The following is a 22837-nucleotide window of genomic DNA, read 5'->3' as shown; positions in this document are numbered from 1 at the left end:
ACGCAGTTGGAATTGCTGCCCGTTTCTCTAAAAAAAATCTGAAGTTCAAAAAGTCCAAAACCCAGCTTAACCTTAAAATGTGTTCTTCTCTCCATGTCCCATTCCCTGTTAATAGCACTACCATTATGTCCCTTGTTAATCAAGCTAGAAGTCTAATTTATCCCGTAGCAAAGTCCTGTTGATTTCTCCTTCCTCATATCTCACGAAAATGTGTTCTCACCATAAAGCCTATTCCATGCTCTCATCATTAATCACTAGGCGATTCATTATCTGCCCACATTACACACAAGAATTGTCTTTCTAAAATACTGATTTGCTTATGAATGCAATTTAAACTCCTTCATAGACACCATAAATCACCTCATAATAAAAGCCAAAGTCCTTGGGAGGACTCTCCAGGATTCAACCTATGGCTAACTAGCTAAGCTCATCTTCCATCAACTTCCTACCCATGCTGGTACACTTTCCATGCTTCAGCTGTGCTCTCTTTTCAGATGCACTTATCTGTGCTGTTTTTGTTGTTCTTTATTAGTCTGAATCTGACTGCATTCCACTTGCCACAGTAATTGGTTCAGAATTCTAGGTTCAGGATTGCCAACCAGCATATTCTCCTGGCTAGAGGAATATAGCTCAAAACATTAGAACAACAGGGAAGGTGTGCTGGGTGCTCCTGGGAAAAAGTTTCCTCCCTCCTAAAAGAGCCATAGGAAGAGACACCCTCTTCTCCACTATATGTCCTGGGGTCAAAGGTCAAGCCTAGAAACTGCTACAGCCATTTTGCTCCTGTCAGTGAAGACAGCCTAAGGATGAAATCAAAGCACAGAGGGCATAGTTGAGCACATCTCAGAGAAACTGAACAAGAGACATTGACTTAAACCAACCTGATGTCCATGGCGTATGGACTTCAGATATGCAAGCTATTAATTTTTTGGTTTATGTCCCTTTAGACCAGTTTTTCTGGTATTTGCAGACCAAAGCCACCAAACTGATAAAGTTTTAAAGATTTTGATTTTTATTTTAGAGAGAGAGAAAGAGAGAACACACACATGCAAGTGGGGGAAGGGGCAGAGAGGGGAAGAGAACCTCAAGCAGACTCCGTGCTGAGCATGGAACCCGACGCCGGGCTCTATTTCATGACCCTGAGGTCGTGACCTGAGCCAAAACCAAGAGTCCAGTGCTTAAGGACTGAGCCACACAGGAGCCCTCCCTCCCCCCAATAAATAAACCTTTTACAAAAAGTTCAAGGGAAGGTTGTTGGAGGCACATTAGATATGCTGAGGACGAATGAAACCAACTCCTTTTATTAAAAGACTTTGCCTTTTTCAGTGAAAAGATTTATCACCCTTAGACACACTTCTGTGTATCTTACCAGTGTACTCTTTATGTTTGCAAAGATACTATAATCTGATCGTGACATATGATCTTGAAGAGCTGAAGCCACACATCCTTCTTACCATAAATATTAATGCTAAATTTAAATTTAAATTGATGGATAAATATTGGGCATGACTGCATTGAAATGCAGGGTGTTTTGATCAGTTAAAAAAAAAAACAACACTGAATTTTTAAAATTTAGGTGGGAGTCTACCCAAAAATGAAATACATTCCTATTGTTCATATAGGATTCCTAAATACTTTAGTAGGAGCCTTTTTCATACAATTATTTGGAAGCTAACCTTCTAAGTTTCCTAGTTAATTCTAAGAATTGTGAAACATGGGGTTTGGGTGCACTAAAGCATCTAACACAAAACCCGCAAATTTAATATCACTCCATGTGTTCTTCTCTGTTCCAGATTTTTCTTTTCCTTAAAAAAGAAAAATGTCAAACGTCTTTCAGTGTTCTACTCTTTGTTGTCAGGGACGGTGTTTGGAAGTGGAGCACAAAGAAGTTCTTTATTATGAAAGGAAATGCTTGGAAATAAGAGTTAATGCTTAAATGAAAGACTTAAGGTTTCTAATTTTTAAGAATTTAGATCAACCCTGGGCTCCATAAGTGCCTTGACTGTTGGTAGGACCGTAGAGGATCAGAAGGCAGTGTGGGCTGTCTCACCCCTGCGCTGCTTGGTACTCTACTATGTGCTGGTCTCTTCTATAGTCTTCTCTATCCTCAAGTGACTTATCAGTGCATTGGGTGATTAAAGCATAGCTCTTCTACTTTCCTTTCTATTCTGAATCCACGTTTGATTTTATTAAGATGCACGGCACCGAGAGAGCAACACAAGATGCAGTAGGTCCTAATTTTGCACACATGGTTTCATTTTGTTGGATTAGATCTGCTGGTAACTGCACTGCATTATGTACTTGCTTCTCATATAGTCAACTCATGTTAGAATTCTGATCCCTCTTAGGGAATTGGTCAATTTTGATTTGTCCCACTGTGCCTTCAGTGGCTAACTGCTAAGCCTCAAATGAAGATGTTATTTCAGGGAATGTCTGAATCTGGTAACTTTTTTATATGAGAACATTCCAAGAAGACACAAGGCTTATAGTTACTTCATGACACAGCTTGTAGGCAAGAGTAGCTTGTCAGAATAAATGGAGGAAAAAAGAATGATTAGATCAATGGAGGAATTCAAGAAAGGCATTGCCAAGAGTTCTTTAAATTGTGGGGCTTAAAATTTCTTTCCCGGGATGCTTGGGTGGCTCAGTCGGTTAAGCAGCTGCCTTCAGCTCAGGTCATGATCCCAGGGTCCTGGGATCGAGTCCCGCATCGGACTCCTTGCTCAGTGGGGAGCCTACTTCTCCCTCTGCCTACCACGTCCCCTGCTTGTGCTCTCTCTCTTGCTTTCTCTCTCTGATAAATAAATAAATAAATAAAATCTTCTTAAAAAAATAAAATTTCTTTCCTTACATTTTTAGGAATATATTTTTTCCTGTTTTTTTTAATTGATATGTTAAAATATAGATATGCAACTAAAAAAAGACTCAAACTAAAAGCTCAGGTTTGCTTTTCCATAATCATTATGTTTATGACTTTTAAATCCTTCTTTGTATTCAGTGGTCTTTGCTAGCTATGTGCCTTAAAGAAGAAGGCTAACTCCTGGGCGTCTGTGGCTGGATTTCCTTCACAATTGCTCATTTCCTCTTAAATGTATTAGCAATTAGGTCCCAGTGTACTTAATTGTAGTTTTGTTTGACTTTCCACCTCTCTCTGCTTACTGAACTCTAGAAGAAAAATACATTAATGCTTATATAAGTGGCCAGGTTTTCTGCTTTAATGAAAGCTTAAAAGAAAGCAGATCTTTCATGGACGTGCAAGGGAATAGACTAGTCCAGGCATTGAATAAGCTGAATGGGTAAGTGCAGGGAGGCACGATAAGAAAACTGGACACCTCCCAAAGCCTCCCAAGTTTGCCCTCTGCCATGTTTCTGTGTTATTTTAGAATTAAAGTTAATTCCCGAATGTCAAATATATCCATATTCAAATGTAAGTACAAAAACACGTCCTGAATCCAAATAGGAAAAAAAAAAAAATTACTTGCTACCATCCATCGGTTCAAATAATTAGCATGAAAATCAGCTATAAATTTTTAAATGTATTCTGTTATTCCATATTTTAAAATGCAATCCCTATATGTGTTTTTTAAAGGCTGCCGTAGGATAATTCCCTAGTTGATATAGAATAGAAACTAAAACATTGACATCTTTACTTATTTTCAATTTAAATTGCATTTGTTGGGGAGGGGGAGAAAAGGATATAGAGTTTTGCTTTCTTTGGCATTGTTTACTGCCATGGGAGTTTACTTTCATCTCAGTTCCCATAGATATGTGTGAGAAATTCCTCAGGGTCTGAAACAAGAGTATATTTAGGGTTATATGATCTAACCTAATCAACCATGAGCGCTCTGATGCTCTTTAAAAAAATCCCCTGTACGAGCTGTTTAATGGATGCCTTTCTCAATCATCTTCTCCTCCTTCCCTTGATTAGACATTGATGAGTGCAGCATCATTCCTGGGATATGTGAGACTGGAGAGTGTTCCAACACCGTGGGAAGCTATTTTTGCATTTGTCCACGTGGATACGTGACCTCAACAGATGGCTCTCGGTGCATCGGTAAGCCTTGGATTTTTGAAGGCACAATACAGTGCTTCTTTATAATAACAGAATAGCCCAAACATGTATGAAGATGGCAACAATTATAAAACCATTGGGAAAATGGCTGAAAAGGTTGTTTAAAATAAATGGCACCACTATTGAGGGATTGATAGACCAGGTGCTCTTTGCAAAGACTTCAGTTTCAGAAACCATCTGGGTTTGTTTTATGTTGTCAGGGTCATTTTGGAAATGAAGAAAGACTTCCTCAAGACATTGCTCTTGCCGAGTGCTAGAGACACAAAGGCAGGAGAAAGATTTTTTTTTTTTAAATCTGCCTTGGGAGACAGAATGTAGTGATTAAAGCTTCTTTCATTGCTATGAATCATGAATGTAGTCGATGTCTTATTTACTTAGGGCTTGTTTATTCTAGTGAAAAAGAGTTACTACAAAAAAGAAACTGACACCTTTAATTTTGCGTTTTAAGTATATTCAACGTAAAGCCAGATATATTTGTATGTTTTCCTTCGTTTGGAAAGATGAAACAGTGTATTTCAGTCATGGTCTGGGTCATCCCTTATTGAGCAAAGCTTAAACTTAGAGCCGCCATCCAACAGTGAAGGTTAGAGGTATAGATTCTGCCTTCAGAATACTATATTGTCATCATAAATACTGGTAGAAGAATAGGAATGGCCGTAATAGAAAAAACAGAAGTAGTGGCAGTAAAAATAATCATTACCATTTATGAAACACATTCCATGTATAAGGCACTGCACATCTATATTATCTCATTATCTCAGAACTAACTGGGGCCTTGGGCAAGCCACTGACCCCCTGTACCTCAGTTTCTTCTTCTTAAGTGTGCAATAAAACATACTTGATTATGATTAAGAGGAGGAGAAGAAGGATGTGCCTGCACTGGACCCGTATGTTACGTAATTCTTATAATAGCTCTGTGTGATGGGTGTAATTATTCAGATTTGCAGACAAAGAAATTTGAGGTTCAGAGAGGTTAAGTGACTTACACAAGAGCCAGTAGATGGAGCCAATGTTCTAATGCAGATCTCTGGGGCTCCTGCACCATGTTAGTCTGACACTGCACTGCCTCCTTAGTTACTTCAAGCAGGTGGAGACCCTGTGCCTAGATATCCAGGTCTCTAGTGTGAGTGGCTTCTCCAGTACTATGCGGACAATCTGCTTTGAGAGGTAGGATGTCTGCCTCCAGCCTCCCTCTCCCAACTTAAGAGTAATGAGATTTGAATGACAGTTGTTTGTTCTTTATGAATGTATCCAAGTTCCTATCTGACATTAGCTCAGACATCTTATGTGCACTATTAAGGCTAGAAAATGGAGAAAATTAACTGGTTTTAGGGTCAGTGTGCCCACTGGCTCACTGCATGTAAGTCTAATTCATTTAATTTAATTTTGAAGTCACAGGTCTAGGAGAGTTGAAAACTAGTAGGACTGCCTCCACTTGGCTTGATTTTCTAAAACTATGTCGGAAAATAATCTGTGTACACACACATACACATATTCATCAGGTTGAAATAGGCATGGATTCAATTCTGTAGGAGGAATATCAATTTGGGAGTCATCATTGAACATTATTGGCTCATGCCATAGACACTAGTTTTAGGAAACTTATGTTGTAGAATACGGCTAGAAGAAAAAGGGAGGCTGGAGAAGTGAGGTTATTATTGTGAAGTTCTGGAAATCCACATCAGGTGTATGTATTTTATTTGGTAGGTGGAGTAATCGAAGGCCTTTGAGAATGGATTAGAATGGAGGTGGTAAGGGGTGAGAAGAGAAGCAAACTCATTAGAAGAATTTGACACAAATGTTAATCTTTTATATCATAATTTCCAAATTAATTTTTTGTATTTGATTTTTTACATTTCTAAATATGTATTTAATCAATTTGTGTTCACTTTTTTTTTTTTGCATTGAAAAGGAGGCATATTCTTCATTATATTCAGATAATCAAGATCAAGATTCCCAGTGATTTATGGAGATTGTTTTTCTTTGCTGTCAGATACTTGGTTTACCATGAAATTATGATAAATTCTCTTTATCTCTTGCCTGCCTCTATAAAGTTCTAAGTTCTTTACCTGGACATTCAAAGCCCTTTAGAACCTGGTGCCAGCCTGTATTCAAGATCTATTGCTGGGGTGCCTGGGTGGCTCAGTCAGTTAAGCATCCGACTCTTGATTTCAGCTCAGGTCATGATCTCAGGGTTGTGGGATGGAGCCCTGCGTCAGGCTCTGCGCTCTGCATGGATTCTGCTTGAGATTCTCTCTTTCCCTTTCCTTCTGCCCATCCCCCTGCTCATGCTCTCAATCCTTCTCTAAAATAAATAAATAAAATCTTTCACACACAAAAAAAAGACTCATTTCTAACACTTGGGGCCGCATACTCACGTTCCTGTCACTGCTCTGCATGACCACACCGCCATGCCTATGCCTAAAATGTCCTCTCTTCTGAAGCATCTTGATTTCCCCTTTCTGTGCTCATTGAAACCCGACTCATCCTCTAAGTCCCCAGTTAGAGATCACATTTTCTTCTTGGGCAAAATTAATCAGCCCACCCCAAAATATTTTTCATTTCCTTCATTTCTGGTTTTATCACATTGCACAGATACTTGTGCTTTGTTTGTTGACCAGACCGTGCGTTCCATTGGCCTTGCCTTATGCTGCTCCCTCAGAGCCTTACATGGTGCCTTGTATAGAAGTTTGGCTCAGTAAATCTTTTAGAAATGAATAGACAAGCCATCAAATGGATGAAGGAGATGATGTTGAATGTGAAAATTTTGTGTTAGTTAATAACTGCTTTGCATCATTTGGTATCCTGCTGGACATGATGTGGTAGCCCTGAGTGATGGCCCAGAATGCCCCCAAGATAAGAGCCTGCTTGAGCTTCAGAGAGCTGAGGCACAGTGAGTCCTATGCTAAGCATGATTCCCCGTTCATTCCAGGGTCAACATCCTGACCCAAGAACAAAGGATATCCCCTAAGGAGGGAAGAGTGGCTCTCCAAAATTATAAAACCATTGTTACAATTAAGTAAGCAGCTTAAAATTTTTTTGAATAATAAAAAAAAACTTTTTTGAATAACTGTGTTACATTTGGAATAAGTATGTGTTTTCCATAGATGAGAAAAAAACAAATCTAACATTTTAATGTGTAAGAGATCTTTGATTTTGATTTTTTTTAAATCTGCGTCTGTCTTTTCTTACACTGAATTTGTTTATGATTAAATTATGTATGTTACAGATATGTCCACACTATTTATTTTGTAACCACATCTATACTAACAATAATGAGTTGGATGGACTCAAAACTTTTTCTCGAGTATGAAACTGCATGTTATCTGCAGCTCTGTTCTGAGAGTGACATATGCTGAATGCTGCCCTGATTTCTTATTCTAGTTAACAAAAATATCCTGAGTGTATACCACATTATAAAGCATCAATAAACTGCCTTATTTCTTTTATGTGTAGGAAAACAATTTCATATGGCAGAAGCATTTAGCTGGGCATTTTAATTTCAAACTAGGATAGTTTTCCCATTTTACTTTATACTAAATATAAAAGTCAAATGCCTAATGTAATTTTATCTAGCATGTTTTATCAAGTTTTTTTAAATACCCAGGACAGAGGCTTTCTTTTCAACATAGAGTACTAACGTATGTCAGTTCTAAAAAGAGTAGAAACATGCCTAATAATCTTTTTCTTAGAAGCATTTTTAATAGCACAGTTTAATGACCCTGATGTCATTTTGGAATACTCTGGCATTATATTAATACCTAACTTCCACATGGTAATATAGGCAGAGAGAGTGACTGGCAGACAGCAATGAGTAATTAATGAACTGATAAGAGCAATGAGCAAATTCTGTATGCAAGATGGTATGCCTACTGCTGTTGTGAACACAGAGCAAGCAGGGACCCTAAGCAGAGAGATTTGAAAGTACCAGTCAGCAACAAAGCCAGCAAAGTTCAGGAAATGAGAGTAAGCATGTAGAAATCTTATGGCCACAACATCCTAGGATGTTTTCTTGAGCCTTACAAAAGTTTCAGTGCCCAGTATTGTCTTGGAATATTCTTAAGAAAACAAAACCTGAAAACATAAACGTGAAAAAAATAGTAGTAAAAGAAAATGTTTAAGGCCATGGGTGATTAACTGCTAAATCATTTTGTAGGCGTTGGACTCTGTAAGTCAAAAATTCTTGAGGAAATCGGTCCTGCTGTAGACTTTGGCACACAGGTAGGAGCTGCACAAAGGGAATAGGGGTGTGCCGAGTAAGAAGAAAGGCATGAGAAAGATGGCAGACACAGAAAGTGTCTGAGGGGCTCTGGAGAGGGTGTGAAGAGTTTATCTGTGAAAGAGAGCTGAGGGAGGAAGTAGTTGGAGAAAAAACAAGAAAAATGGTTGAGATTAAGATTTGGTTGCTAATGTTCTTAACTTCTATGCTGAGGAGTTTCAGACTGATCCTGAGGGCAATGAGAGCCTATCAAGATGTTCGAGCAGGACATAGACCAGAGACGAAAATCAATGGGGGAAACAACTTTTTAAAAGAAATGAGGAAGGTCTTCATACAATGATTTAGAGTAATGACCAGGATACGCTGTTATCATGCAGATCCTTGTGTGGCCATGGGTGTTGATCACATGAGCACGTGCATATTTGCAACAAAACACTTGAGGGATAACCCAAAATGCCTAAAAATGTTTAACTAACGGGAGAAGGGGAGACAGGGATGCAGCGGTACACTGAGTAGTGTTTTACTTTTAACTTCAGAATCACATACAAGTGAACTGGTGGAACAGAGATACTTGTTTTAATTAAGAAGGAAGATCCTAAAGTTCATTTTTGCTTTTGTTTCACAAGATACATCTCCAAAAGCTAGTGAAACAAAAGCAAAAATGAACTTTTGGGACTTCATCAAGATAAAAAGCTTCTGCACAGCAAAGGAAACAGTCAACAAAACAAAGAAGCAACCCACAGAATGGGAGAAGATATTTGCAAATGACACTACAGATAAAGGGCTGGTATCCAAGATCTATAAAGAATTTCTCAAACTCGGGGCGCCTGGGTGGCTCAGTTGGTTAAGCGACTGCCTTCGGCTCAGGTCATGATCCTGGAGTCCCGGGATCGAGTCCCACATCGGGCTCCCTGCTCGGCAGGGAGTCTGCTTCTCCCTCTGCCCCTCCCCCCTCTCATGCTCTCTGTCTCTCATTCTCTCTCTCAAAATAAATAAATAAAATCTTTAAAAAAAAAAAAAAAAAGAATTTCTCAAACTCAACACCCAAAAAACAAATAAGCAAGTCAAAAAATGGGCAGAAGACATGAACAGACACTTCTCTGAAGATGACATACAAAATGGCTAACAGACACATGAAAAAATGTTCATCATCATTATCCATCAGGGAAATTTATTATGCAGCCATCAAAAGGAATGAAATCTTGCCATTTGCAATGACGTGGATGGAACTGGAGGGTATTGTGCTGAGCGAGTCAATCAGAGAAAGACATGTATCATATGATCTCACCGATATGAGGAATTCTTAATCTCAGGAAACAAACTGAGAGTTACTGGAGTGGGGGGTGGGGTGGGAGGGATGGGGTGGCTGGGTGATAGACACTGGGGAGGGTATGTGCTATGGTGAGTGCTGTGAATTGTGTAAGACTGATGAATCACAGACCTGTACCTCTGAAATGAATAATACATTGTATGTTAAAAAAAAAAAAGAAGAAGAAGAAGAATATAGCAGGAAGGGAAAAATGAAGGGGGGGAAATCAGAGGGGGAGACGAACCATGAGAGACTATGGACTCTGAAAGATAAACTGAGAGTTCTAGAGGGGAGGAGGGTAGGGGATGGGTTAGCCTGGTGATGGGTATTAAAGGGCACATACTGAATGGAGCACTGGGTGTTATATGCAAACAATGAATCATGGAACACTACATCAAAAACTAATGATGTAATGTATGGTGATTAACATAACATAATAAAATTTAAAAAAAAAAACACATTGAGATACCACCCTACAGCAGTTAGAATGGCAAAAATTGACAGGGCAAGAAACAACAAATGTTGGAGAGGTTGTGGAGAAAGGGGAACCCTCTTACACTGTTGGTGGGAATGCAAGTTGGTACAGCCACTTTGGAAAACAGTGTGGAGGTGCCTCAAAAAATTAAAAATAGAGCTACCCTATGACCCAGCAATTGCACTACTGGGTATTTACCCCAAAGACACAGATGTAGTGAAAAGAAGGGCCATATGCACCCCAAGGTTCATAGCAGCAATGTCCGCAATAGCCCAACTGTGGAAAGAGCCAAGATGCCCTTCAACAGACGAATGGATATAGAAGATGTGGTCCATATGTACAGTGGAATATGACTCAGCCATCAGAAAGGATGAATACCCAACTTTTACATCAACATGGATGGGACTGGAGGAGATTATGCTAAGTGAAATAAGTCAAGCAGAAAAAGTGAATTATCATACGGTTTCACTTATTTGTGGAACATAAGGAATAGCATGGAGGACATTAGGAGAAGGAAGGGAAAAATGAAGAGGGGGAAATTGGAGGGAGAGGAACTATGAGAGACTATGGACTCTGAGAAACAAACTGAGGGTTTTAGAGGGGAGGGGGGTGGGGGATGGGTTAGCCCGGTGGTGGGTATTAAGGAGGGCACATACTGCATGGAGCACTGGGTGTTATATGAAAACAATGACTCGTGGATCACCACATCAAAAACTAATGATGTATGGTGACTAATGTAACATAATAAAATAAAATAAAATAAAAAAAGGAAGGAAGATCCTAGAAAGAAAAAGTAAGGAAGAAACACTTCACTATTTTAAAGGATGCAGTAAACCTAGGAGCCACAGTACTTCTGTTTCTTTCATTGTTCCTAGTTCTAGTTAGTCTTGTGTAATGGAAACTTTCAATGAAACCCTACATGGAAGTATTTGAGAAATCTCAAGAATCTGCAGAATTAATCAAGGGGAACCCAGGTTGGCTCCAGACCATCAAAGAGGCAGGTGCAGTCTTCCAGGATCAGGGGATGAAGCCTGAGACAATGGCTGCTATTTACCCAACACCTAGGATCACTAATATTCTAACCTGAGCTAACCTTATCAGTGTTTTCTGGATGAATCCTTCATTTTTAATGAGCAACACTCATTCAACAGGAGGTCTATTCATTTTGAGGTACAATCCCCAGCTTTTACAAGGTTTTCATCACATCATCTAATTAACCATTAGTTCTCAAATCAAGCTTAGAGTAAATGTCAAGCCATGAAAACACTCTGATAAGAGTGCCATTATTTTGCTTCAAGATAGATTTTTATTTTATTTTATTTATTTTTTTGTTTTTTTAATTAACATATGATGTATTATTTGTTTCAGGGGTACAGGTCTGTGATTCATCAGTCTTACACAATTCACAGCACTCACCATAGCACATACCCTCCCCAGTGTCCATCACCCAGCCACCCCATCCCTCCCAGCCCCCTCCACTCCAGCAACTCTCAGTTTGTATAGATTTATAATTTTAATCAGAGAAGAGGAATTGCTTCCTCTTCCATAGTGGGGCTTTAAATGAGACTTCATGTAAACTTTGTTCAGGAGTGTAGTGAGGGTGATAGATTGTTAGAAAAATAGACTTGTTTTCATTACTTCTGGCGTATCAGGCCTGCAGTTAGACGTACACCAGGCATCAGAAGGATTTGTCCTTGTTGTGTCATAAATATGCCTCATCTGCCTTTGCCCCTAATAATTCCCTATTTCAAGGGATGGTGTGCCTAGACAGCTCTTACTTCTTTTGGGTGCCCCTTTTTTTATTCCAGATATTCTTCCATGTGACATGTTTTCAACACAGTGCTTTCTGAGGACCATGCAATTTCTGATATGCAAAGGAAACAGCCCCTGGTTTGCGTTGAAATATATTTTTGGGGAGACCTTACACTATGATGCATCAAATTGATCTGTAGCTTATCCTAGTATGTTTTTGACACACAGGATTGAAAGGAGATTGCCTGCCTCCCTGATGTTATTAGAAGAAACTAATTGAAGAATTTATGAAAAAAGTTATGATTTATTTTCTAATCCACTCTCTGCTCTTCCACCCTCTCACAAATGACATGTTTTCTCCAATACATATCTTAGGACTGATCAGATTTCCAAACTGTGTCAAATAGTAATTATTTATATTTATTGAATTTGAAGACCCCTCTTTGACATACAAAGATGCTTTTTCAACCCACACAGAATGATAATTCAGTATATTTGAAAATGGCATAATGGAAAAGCAAATGGGTATTTAGTAATGAAAAAAATTTAGATTTAGGTTGTTTAGGCATCAGAGGTTTAAATATATGCCTGCTGTGTATTTTTTCCTCTCAATTTTTCTTCTTAAGTTGTAAATGTTATCTCCTCTAAACAACCTAAATCTAAATTTTTAAAATTTTTTTGTCATAGTTTGAAAATCTTTGTCTTTTAAATTGAGATTTAAATCCATTTGTATTTATTATAGCAACCAATATGTTTGCATTTTGATTATCTTCTTTGTGCTTCCTGTTTTTTTCTTTGTTACTTTTTTCCTCTTTTTTGCTCTCTTTTTTTATTTATTGGTTTTCTCTCCTTCCCCACACTCCATTTTTTTTAACTTGTTGTTTAGAAATTATTTACTTCTGTGGTTTTAGTGTTCATCCTAGTATTTTAAGATGCATGTGTAGCTTAAAGTCTAAAATTAGTCTTTATTTTACCCATATCTAAACAATAAAAGAATTTTAGAATTGTCACACTTTGATCTCCCCCTCCCAACTTTTAAAAATTCTAGCCAGTTGCCACTCTGTATTTGCAACCAATTAATCATTATTATTACTGTGTAATATTTTGGTGCTTGTTTATATTTACCCATATATCTAACTATTTTTCCTCATTATTCCTTCATATATTTCAAACCTTCAATTTGGAATCATCTTCCTTTTGCCCGAAGAACCTTTTCTAAGGGGCATCTAGGTGGCTCAGTCAGTTAGGTGTCCACTCTTGATTTTAGCTCAGGTCTTGATCTCAGGGTTATGAGTTCAAGCTCTGTGTTGGGCTCTGCATCCGGCATGGAGCCCACTTAAAAAAAAGAAGAAGAACCTGTTCTAAAATTTCCTTTAGCAAGAATCTTTTGGTAGAAAATTCTTTCTTTTTTGTGTGTGTTCCTGAAAATCACCTTTATTTTCCCTTTGGAAAGATGGTTTCTTGGGATAAAGAATTTTAGGTTAACAGCTATTTTATCATAGTGTACAGAAGATACAGTATTCCATGTGTTTTAGTATCCATTAGTTAAGGTATTAAGAAGCCAGTGATTGGTTTAAATATTCCTTAGCAGGTAATCTCTCTTTCTAGCCATTTGTAACTTCCTCAGTTTTTCTTTGTTTTGTTTTTTTTTCCCCCTCAGTTTGTCTTTGTTGGTCTGCTGTTCCACAGTGATGTGGTGAGGTGTGGATTTCTTTTTATTTTTCCCACTTTAGATTTGTTGGACTTCCTAGATCTGAGATTGTTTTGCAACATTGTTAGAACGTTCTAAGCTAGTATCTGTTGAATATCGCCTCTCCCCAGTCTGCTTATTACTTCTTTCTAGTGCTCTTACTAGACGTATGTTACCTTCTCATGCTCACCTCCATATCTCTTAACCTTTTTTAAAAAAATATTTTCCATCTCTTCATCTCTCTGAACGAAACTGAAGATAAATTATTCAGATATATCTTGGAGCTCACTAAGTCTCTTTTCATCTATGTGCAGTATACTCTTTGTTATATCCACTAAACATTTTATTTCAATTACGATAGTTTTCATTTATAGAAGTTTCACTGACTTTTTTAAGTCTCTTCTTTCATAGTTTATGGACTCCTTTTACCTGTTCATATTTTTAGATTTTAATTGTCTTAATGAAAGATATTAAATTAATAAAGCATGTTAAATATAATTTAGTTATAATTAATATTTAATGAGTTGTCATTACAAATAATTACAAATTGTCAGAATCAGTTTGACCATTTTATATCTGATATCTGATGTTTATTCAGCTGCTTTTGTTCATGGAGCCTGGTTTCTTTATGTGTTCTTTATTTACTCATTTATTTAGCTATTTATTTTCTTGTTAGCTACTCCTATGTCTTGGGACTTGCCTATGGGAATTCTTTGAGACCTGCATAATACTAAGTCCTCATTTGTCCTGTTTTGGCTTTTGCCAGTTGCTTGGTATCCCTACCTGAGGACCTCTATGTAGTCCATTCTTCCTTTGAAATTTTTCAGACCACAAATCTACTGTGAAGTGAGACATCAAAGCTGTCTCTTTGAGGAAGAACCTGCAGTTAGAGATTCTTTTTTTTAAAAAAAGATCTTATTTATTTATTTGACAGAGAGAGCAAGAGAGCACAAGCAGGGGGGAGCAGCAGAGTGAGAGGGAGGAGCAGGCTCTCCACTGAGCAGGGAGCTCGATGTGGGGCTCGATCCCAGGACCCTGGGACCATGACCTGAGCTGAAGGCAGACGCTTAACCGACTGAGCCGCCCAGGTGCCCCTGGAGATTCTTAGGAGAGAGATTTGTTTACTTCCACTGAGTCCTCAGGTGTAGAGACAGGCAAGTCTCTTAGCTTCCCAGCTATACATTATAGCCTTGTACTAATGATATGGTTCTTTGGGACCCCTGGCTTATGAGGAAGTTTCCTATGAAGTTTTGTGCTGGGAGGGGCAATGTGGGGTTTTATCTTTTATGCTCTGGACGATACGGAACTATCAGGGCTGAAATTCGAAGTCTCCAGAGCTTTGCAGAAGCTCTAAAGCTGAAACCTAGCTGTGCACTTACCTCTTAAGATGCCTGTTTTCACTTCATTGTGAGACTGTTTTTCCCTTTCTTTCATGCCAGCCGGCTGATGTATTTTTTTAAATATTTTTTCTTATTTTATGCCGGATGTTCCAATTGGGAGGGACATTCAGGGTAGCTAACCCACCGTTCTGCTGGAAACAGAACAAATATTGTTGTTGTTGTTGTTTTTAATTCTGCCACTAACCCTGTTCCATGAGGAAGAAGAGTTCTGTATAGTTGCAAAATCAAATTGTAAGATTTTGAGGGAAGACCTAAATCTTCTGTTTCAAGGCCGTGGTTTTGTTCTTTTGTTTTCTGACTTTTGTCTTTTATTTTTTCTCAAACTTGTGGTACAACCTCCTTGCCTTGCAGAAGACTTGAAGACAGAGATACATTCTTTGTAGTAACTGAGTATGTTTTGTAACCATGATTATTAAGAGTTTAGGACTTTCTTATCTAAATTTACATCCTATTCTTGAGGAATGTAGCAGCTGAGTAAATCTAGGAATATGATACTCACGGTTCCTGGAATAAATATTCCAAAAATTATTTTCCTGCATCACTTTTGGACACAGAAACCTACCTGTGAACTTATTCCCAGTGACAGTCTGTTCAAGCCCAGCTTGTGAAGTTTAGGAGATGTCTGCGGTGCTTTCAAGTACGCATGCATGCTTCAAATTTAATACTCGGCTTTGGGACATATTAGGTTTCTTTTGGGAAGTGAAAGGCGGTGTTCTGATTCTTACAGGAAGTACCTTAAAGCCAAGTCACTTTATTGAACAATCACTTACAAGCTACCTGAGGTATACTACGGACCATTTGAGAAAATAATACATTTATTTATTTATTTATTTTTATTTGCGAGAGAGACAATGAGAGACAGAGAGCATGAGAGGGAGGAGGGTCAGAGGGAGAAGCAGACTCCCCGCCGAGCAGGGAGCCCGATGCTGGACTCGATCCCGGGACTCCAGGATCATGACCTGAGCCGAAGGCAGTCGCTTAACCGACTGAGCCACCCAGGCACCCAATAATACATTTATTTTAAACTCTGTATCTAGTATAAAAAATTAGCCTTTACCTATTAATGGAATTTTTTATAATTAATAGTTTCATCTGCATTATTGATATGCAGCTCCTGATTATTGTGGTACTTATTTCTTCTTGCAGTCATAGACAACACTTCTTTGAAGCTTCTTGATAAAAGTTAAAAAATACGTAATGAACTAGATCCACAATTTTTTTTTATTGCTTACAATAAAGGCAATTTCAGCTCAAGCCCACAGGGCTTATAGATGATATTAATATTTTATCCCTATGCAACTTTACATTTTATGTTCTCTTCCGATGATGTCTTTCAGCCTTTATCTTCCATTTTGATCCATTCTCTACCCTGCTGGCAGAATGATGTTTATTGTAGTCCTATTTGATCATGTTAACTGCTGTACACCCAATACTACAAGATAATGCACAAAAAAATCTCCTCGCTGTAGCATCCTGCCAGGCCCCACAGTTACAGCTTGGTCCTCACCTGACTTGACTTGTCATCACCATTTGACATAATCCGTTGCTCCTACTTCTTGAAAATGTCTTACCAGCCTCACAGCTTACAACTGCCTGTATACACAGGTCATTCGCAGGTATATAGCTTCAGCCTGACCATTCCTCTGGGTTCCAGGCTCCTATATTCAACATCCCAAATGTAACACAGTTTAAAGAGAAGCCTTGTACTAAGTCCCTTAATCCTCCTTTTCCCCTTGTCTTCCCATCGCAGCTGTCTATGTCAAAGACTTAGGACATTTCCAGAACTCTCTTGCTCTCAGACCCCACTCCCTGGGCTGTACCTCTCATCATTGTCACTGAAGCCGCCATCATCCCTCGCCGATTACCTTCACTGGTATTCTTGCACTCGCTACTGTCAGCAGCCAAAGAGCTCTTCTTAAAAATGTAAACCATTACTTTTCCTCTAATGGAGAACATCCGGTGATTCTTACAGCGTTCCACATGAAACCAAAAAGTCCTTCTCCCATGGCCTACAGGGTTGTACATGATCTGCCCTTGATAGCTCCCTGAGCTCAGTCTTCCACTATCCCTTTTGTGTTCTCTTCTCTGGCTACATCCTCTTCTTCTTTGAGCTTCTCTTCCCCGAAATAACTGAGCGGCTCATGCTCTCACATCACGCATGTCTCTGCTCAGATGTCCCTGTCTCAGAGGAGCTGTTTGTGATCACCCTTTCTAGAATAGCAACTGTATCAGTCAGGTATTGCTGTGTAACAAACAACCATAAGCTCTCAGTGGCAAATAATACTGTGCAACTGCAGGTCAACTGGGGGTTGGATAATCTAGGTTGGATCTGTCTGGGGTTGACTTCTTAGTGTAATAGGAGCACATACCTGCTTCACATCTTTCACTCCTATGTCCCTGGGATATGGCCTGGAATAGGTGCTCAGTGAATGTTTGCTCAGTAAATAAGTAAAGAAATGAACAAACGTCATAGAGACTAAGACAATACATAGATAGATTAGAGGTAAGTAGAATAATTCCCTTCACTTAGCCTCTTCTGGTATGTAAACTAATTGACACGAGGACCTGAAATAATTCTGGCATCCCTTCTGTTTTATTTCCGCATGTTCAGATCAAAGAACAGGCACATGTTTCTCGGGCCTGGTGAATGGCCGCTGCGCACAAGAGCTGCCGGGCAGAATGACGAAAATGCAGTGCTGTTGTGAGCCTGGCCGCTGCTGGGGCGTCGGAACCATTCCCGAGGCCTGTCCCGTCAGAGGCTCCGGTGAGCGGCCGACTGCTAGTCTGCTCGGGACAGGCAATGTTGGGAAAAGCAGTAACAGCCCGTGTGCTTCGTTCTTCTCCTTGAAATCAAGTCATCTGTGTGTTCCTAGCACCGTCTTCACTCTGACTGTGGTGTTTTTGTGAGGGGCAGGGCGACATTGTTTATTTGGGATCAGTTTTGACTTTGTACACTTTGTTAATATCAGAGGAATTCCCGAAAACGGATTAGGACTTGTCTTCATGCAAGTATTTTTAAAAACTGTTTTGAACATCAGTATTTGCAATTCCGTTTTCAAATCTCCTGATCTTTCACTTCAGAGCTTTGAGTATGTTTGAGTAACTTTATTTATATTTTATTTCAGGAGTGCCCCTATTTTCTAGTATCCCAATCCCTGAAGAGACTTCCTCTTTTCTAATGACCTGAATGTTAAGAGTAAAAGGGTAGGAGGATACCTCTCATTCACTTTGCTGTATTAACTAACCATATAACTGAGGCGATATCAGGAAATTACTTTAGGATGAATGAGAAGTAGCTCCTCTTGTTAATGTGATATGAATGGTAAATTAGGATTAATGTTTATCAGTCACCTAAAGGCACATCAATGTGGTATGTTTTATTATATTGTCTTTATGTTAAATTATAGTATTCGGAAAATAACTAAACTTTTTGAACTTTGCTTTTCAAGATACGTATCTCTGTGTACTATTATGGAGAAAAAGATTAAGGCCCATTCTTTGAAAATCTCTAAGCTGTGTAAAACATCAAAATTGAGTAAAAAAGCTTAAAAAACAGCACTATTAATGCATAGTATATAATTTTGGAAACTCGTGGTCTCACTAATAATATATAATAGTAATATTAGTACTGAAATAGTCGTTTGAAGTAAATAATTTTCATTTCTATCGACCCTAGTGTCCTAATTCTGAGAACAGATGAAGAAATAAGTAGATTGTTGTCATCTTGTTTCTTTTCTCTCAACTTTGATACTTGGACAAATTAGGTGCAGTTTGAAAAGCTAACTAAACACTGTCTTCTGTTAAAATCCACATATATAAAAAATATTATTCTGAAGCCATACTAATCCCTTAAAGCAAAGAAGGGAGATGGGGAAAATGTGTAAGTGCGATGCTGATGAAGTTTCAAGTAAAACCAGATCTACAGAATGAATTACTGAAAGCTTTCATTTTCGCCCACTTAAGTAAATTTCTTGCATTCGTTGTTGTATCTGGAATTTTACGAGTTGCACTTGGAGACATAAAAATCAAACTGCACATATAGACAAGTCTTTGGTTATGCAACTCAGTTAAAATGTGGCAAATAGGTTTTCATTATTTTTTTTCTGAAACATCTATGCTTTTCCCTGCTACTCCTAGCACTGGAAAGAAACCTGGATCAAGAGACAACATCCTACTTAATTCAGATCAAATAATATAGATAAGCTCAAATGTTCTTACAGTATACAGATTGCTTTTATCATGCAGAAGGACATCCATCTGTGTTTAACTGAACTTTCTTTTCTTCCAGAGGAATATCGCAGACTTTGCATGGACGGACTTCCAATAGGAGGGATTCCAGGGAATGCTGGTTCCAGACCTGGGGGCACTGGGGGGAATGGCTTTGCCCCAAGTGGCAATGGCTATGGCCCAGGAGGGACAGGCTTCATCCCCATCCCTGGAAGCAATGGCTTTTCTCCTGGAGTTGGGGGAGCTGGTGTAGGCGCCGGGGGACAGGGGCCCATCATCACTGGACTAAGTGAGTGTTCACTTTTTGTGTAGACTCTTTATTTTTCTGCCTTAAATGATTTTATAATACCTAGCATTTTTTTCAAAAGGTAGGTGTGTGTGTGTGTGTGTGTGTGTAAAAACCTCTTTCAGGGTCTAAAATACAAGGTAGTAGTAAAAAATGCTTAGGAAAATATTATTTTTCTGTTCCATAAACTTTCTAAATTGGAGAAAAGAAGAGTGACCCGGGTTCTCTTTGAAAAGAAAGATGAGAGCATGGTCATACTCCAGTCCAGATGACGCCATTAAAGAGCATGTTTTTGGTTCCAGTGTATTTCATTTGGCCGTTTGCAGCTGCTCTGTTCTTACACCCCTTGAATTATTTTCCAGAACCATTTCTCAACTGAGATAAACTGAATAAGTCTTGCTCTGTGCCTATCCAAATATTTTAATGAAATAGCTTTCTTTTCCTCACCGTTTTTTGTTGAATAACTTGGGCTTCAGGCCAGAACTGGCATTGGTGTATGACATTTAAGTTCATTCTTTTTATAAGAGCTGCTCTCGCTAATAATATTTAATGATGTCCTACAGTGTTATGTTTATTCTTTTTGGCATACAGCCTATTTACTGTATCTGAATATTCAGCACAGTTATGGAAAAAAAAATGGAAAGCATTCAAACGTACAGTAGAATGTTCCTGAAATTTTGAAAAGACATCTTTATGGGCAAAGTTTCCAGATGTGTCACTTAACACAAGTCACAACCATGAGTCTCAGGAATATTTTTTAGATCCTCAACATTCAGGTTTTAATAAAATATAGATAATGTGAGCCTTTGATATGTACACTTAATGGACTATTAAATATCCTTTTAAAAAACCAGTTTTAATAAAAGTACTACATGTTGTAATGCTGAAATAACACTTGTGCTTTGATTTTCTGTAGCTATTCTGAACCAGACGATAGATATCTGTAAGCACCACGCTAATCTCTGTTTAAATGGGCGTTGCATACCTACTGTGTCTAGCTACCGATGTGAATGCAACATGGGGTATAAGCAGGATTCAAACGGGGATTGCATAGGTAAGCTCATGATTCTTTAATCCTTAGCTTTTAGACTATAGGAACAAATTAGACTATATGTCATTTTAAAAAAAGTCTCCCGAAGCAAAGCTGATTTCCAAGCTGTCTCTTCTGTGTGCACGGTCTTCCATATGCTCCTTTAACCTACTGCCGAGATAGCCCCCTTCAAGAATCCCCCACTTTTCCCTGTCCTGTATATTGTGACTTCTGTGTCTGCCACTCTCTTGCCTTCCTTCTTAGCTGAGCAGCACTGGATATATGGGTGGTGTAGCCACCATGCAGAGGAAGGTGCAGATTGGGAGGAGATAGGGGAGGAGTCACTTTGGACATGTGGAGTGTTAGGTACCTAGGACATTGAGTTATAAACACCTAAGAGGGGTGTTCAGAGCTAGAGTTACAGGTCGAGGCATCAGTGACATAGAGGCGGCTGTTAGAGACATGAGGCTGAGTACTGTCACCCACACTGAACCACAGCAAGAGTGGAAAGGTAACAGTAGTCCTGTGGCTGAAACCATATGCCACAGCAACATGGTCCCCTAAAGAAAATTCACTAATAGCGTTGGTGAGACAGCAAAATAATCCAGAAGGTATTATGTCGCTAAAGCCATGCAAGGATACCCTTTGAAGAGTAGTGGCAAGTGTGAAATGGGGCAGAAAACTCAAATATAATGAGGGCCAAAAAAATCTGTTGGATTTTATAACGAAGAGGGTTTTGATGATCTCTTGAGAGTAGTTTTACTTTAGAAGTAGTTTAGCGAACGATCGTGTATGTGATTCGTAATTAGCATAACCCTCAACACCTGGTTTGGGCTCAGGTCTTCTGTTATATAGATGACAGGCCAGGAACAGAGAGTTCCTAATTCTACCAGTGTAAACTGAAAAGTTTTAAGGGCACTATGATTTTGAAGGAAAATGTCAGCCAAAAGTGATGTTTTGGAAAAACCAATCATTCTAAACTGTATACAATTGAGAATGATTCAGTAAGGCTTAAATCAGGATCCTTATGTGCAGTTACACAGGTTTTGCACTGCACAACTATAGAGGGACCATTCACGTAATCTATATAGATGTCACACCTTGGGGTTATGTAGGATATAACCATATACAGCAGCCCTGGCTGAGCTGACAACTACTGGATGCTTGTTTAAGTGGTTGACCAGGTGGTACTTTTGGAACACCATGAAATATGGGTATATTTATTATTTAATATATTTATAATTTTTATAATAATAAATGGCATTTATTATTATAAATTGACTTTCCTACCAGAAAACATGATTTATAAGTATACAATATATAAAATATCTTCTCTTATAGATACATACAAAATTACAGTGTATCAAACTGAAATTTGATTGACTGTCTTTGTATTGTTATTAATATTTGTCATTCATGTGTTACTGCATGATTCACTAACCAATAAAATCAGGCCAAAAGTTTAATCTTTCCTGCAAATTAGCCAAAGGCCACCATTTAGTTCATATTAGCACCCAGGTGTACTTTATTCTACCTAGTAAAACTTTATACCGTTGGTATAAAGATGAAATATCTTTAAGGATCAAAAGTTTTTTCTTAGTCAGGCTTCCAACCAGCCTCCTCAACCAGGGGTTCCTTTAACGAAGTAAGTCCTGCAGAAGGTGATTTCAGTAACTATTTTCTCGATTCTCCCAAGGGTGATACACAGGTAGTATAACTCCAGATGCAAAGGACGTGAGCTAATCACATACAGCGCATGTCCCAACGTAGTAATAGGTCCTTACTTTTCTGAAACCCAGGTGACAAGAGCTGCTACAACTGTTTTCATAAACTCTGTCTAATTTGGCATTGGGATTGCATGTCTGTACAGTTAATGTGCTAATATATCTCAAACTTAAGTATTTTACCCAAACATTGTTAGAAACAATTTCATCCTAGATTGATCTCACCCCCCTATCCTGCAAAGTTAAAACCCAGGCAAGGTTGCCTTTCTAACCATTGTAGTTGATAAAGACAAAGATTAGTATTGGGCCATATTTCAGAAAATAAGTTTTTAATATGTTTTAATATATTTTTTGAAGATTCATTTATTTATTTATTTTAGGGGTGTGCAGGGAGAGAGACGGAAAAAGAGCAAGTGGGGGGGAGAGATAGAAGGAGAGGGAGAGAGAGTCCCAAGCTAAGCCCAGAGCCCAACGTGGGGCTCAGTTCTATGACCCCGAGATCATGACCTGAGCCAAAACCAAGAGTGGGTCGCTTTCATCAACTGAGCCACCCAGGCACCCAGTTTTTAATATTTTTAATTCAGTACTCTTTGTAGTGTCAACTTTTGATCAGTTTGAGTTTGACTTTATAAATAATAAATTGGGATATCAGA

The 22837-nt window shown here is 38.6% G+C and overlaps 1 protein-coding gene across 1 annotated transcript in view; it reads left to right on the top strand.

Annotated features, from left to right (window-relative positions):
* The window catches only part of FBN2 (fibrillin 2), a 261369-nt gene that overhangs the window by 114369 nt on the left and 124163 nt on the right, over window positions 1-22837 (top strand). The window contains exons 8-11 of the mRNA XM_035014042.1: window positions 3929-4054; window positions 17529-17681; window positions 19206-19433; window positions 20347-20484. Of these exons, the coding sequence (XP_034869933.1) occupies window positions 3929-4054; window positions 17529-17681; window positions 19206-19433; window positions 20347-20484 (645 nt within the window). The remainder of the gene's footprint in view (window positions 1-3928; window positions 4055-17528; window positions 17682-19205; window positions 19434-20346; window positions 20485-22837) is intronic.

This window comes from Mirounga leonina, unplaced genomic scaffold (assembly GCF_011800145.1).
Source record: "Mirounga leonina isolate KUSES-001 unplaced genomic scaffold, KU_Mleo_1.0 Mir_168, whole genome shotgun sequence".
Classification (NCBI taxonomy): Eukaryota; Metazoa; Chordata; class Mammalia; order Carnivora; family Phocidae; genus Mirounga; species Mirounga leonina.
Note: the sequence above shows the minus strand (reverse complement) of the source record. Positions and strands in the feature narration are given on the sequence as shown.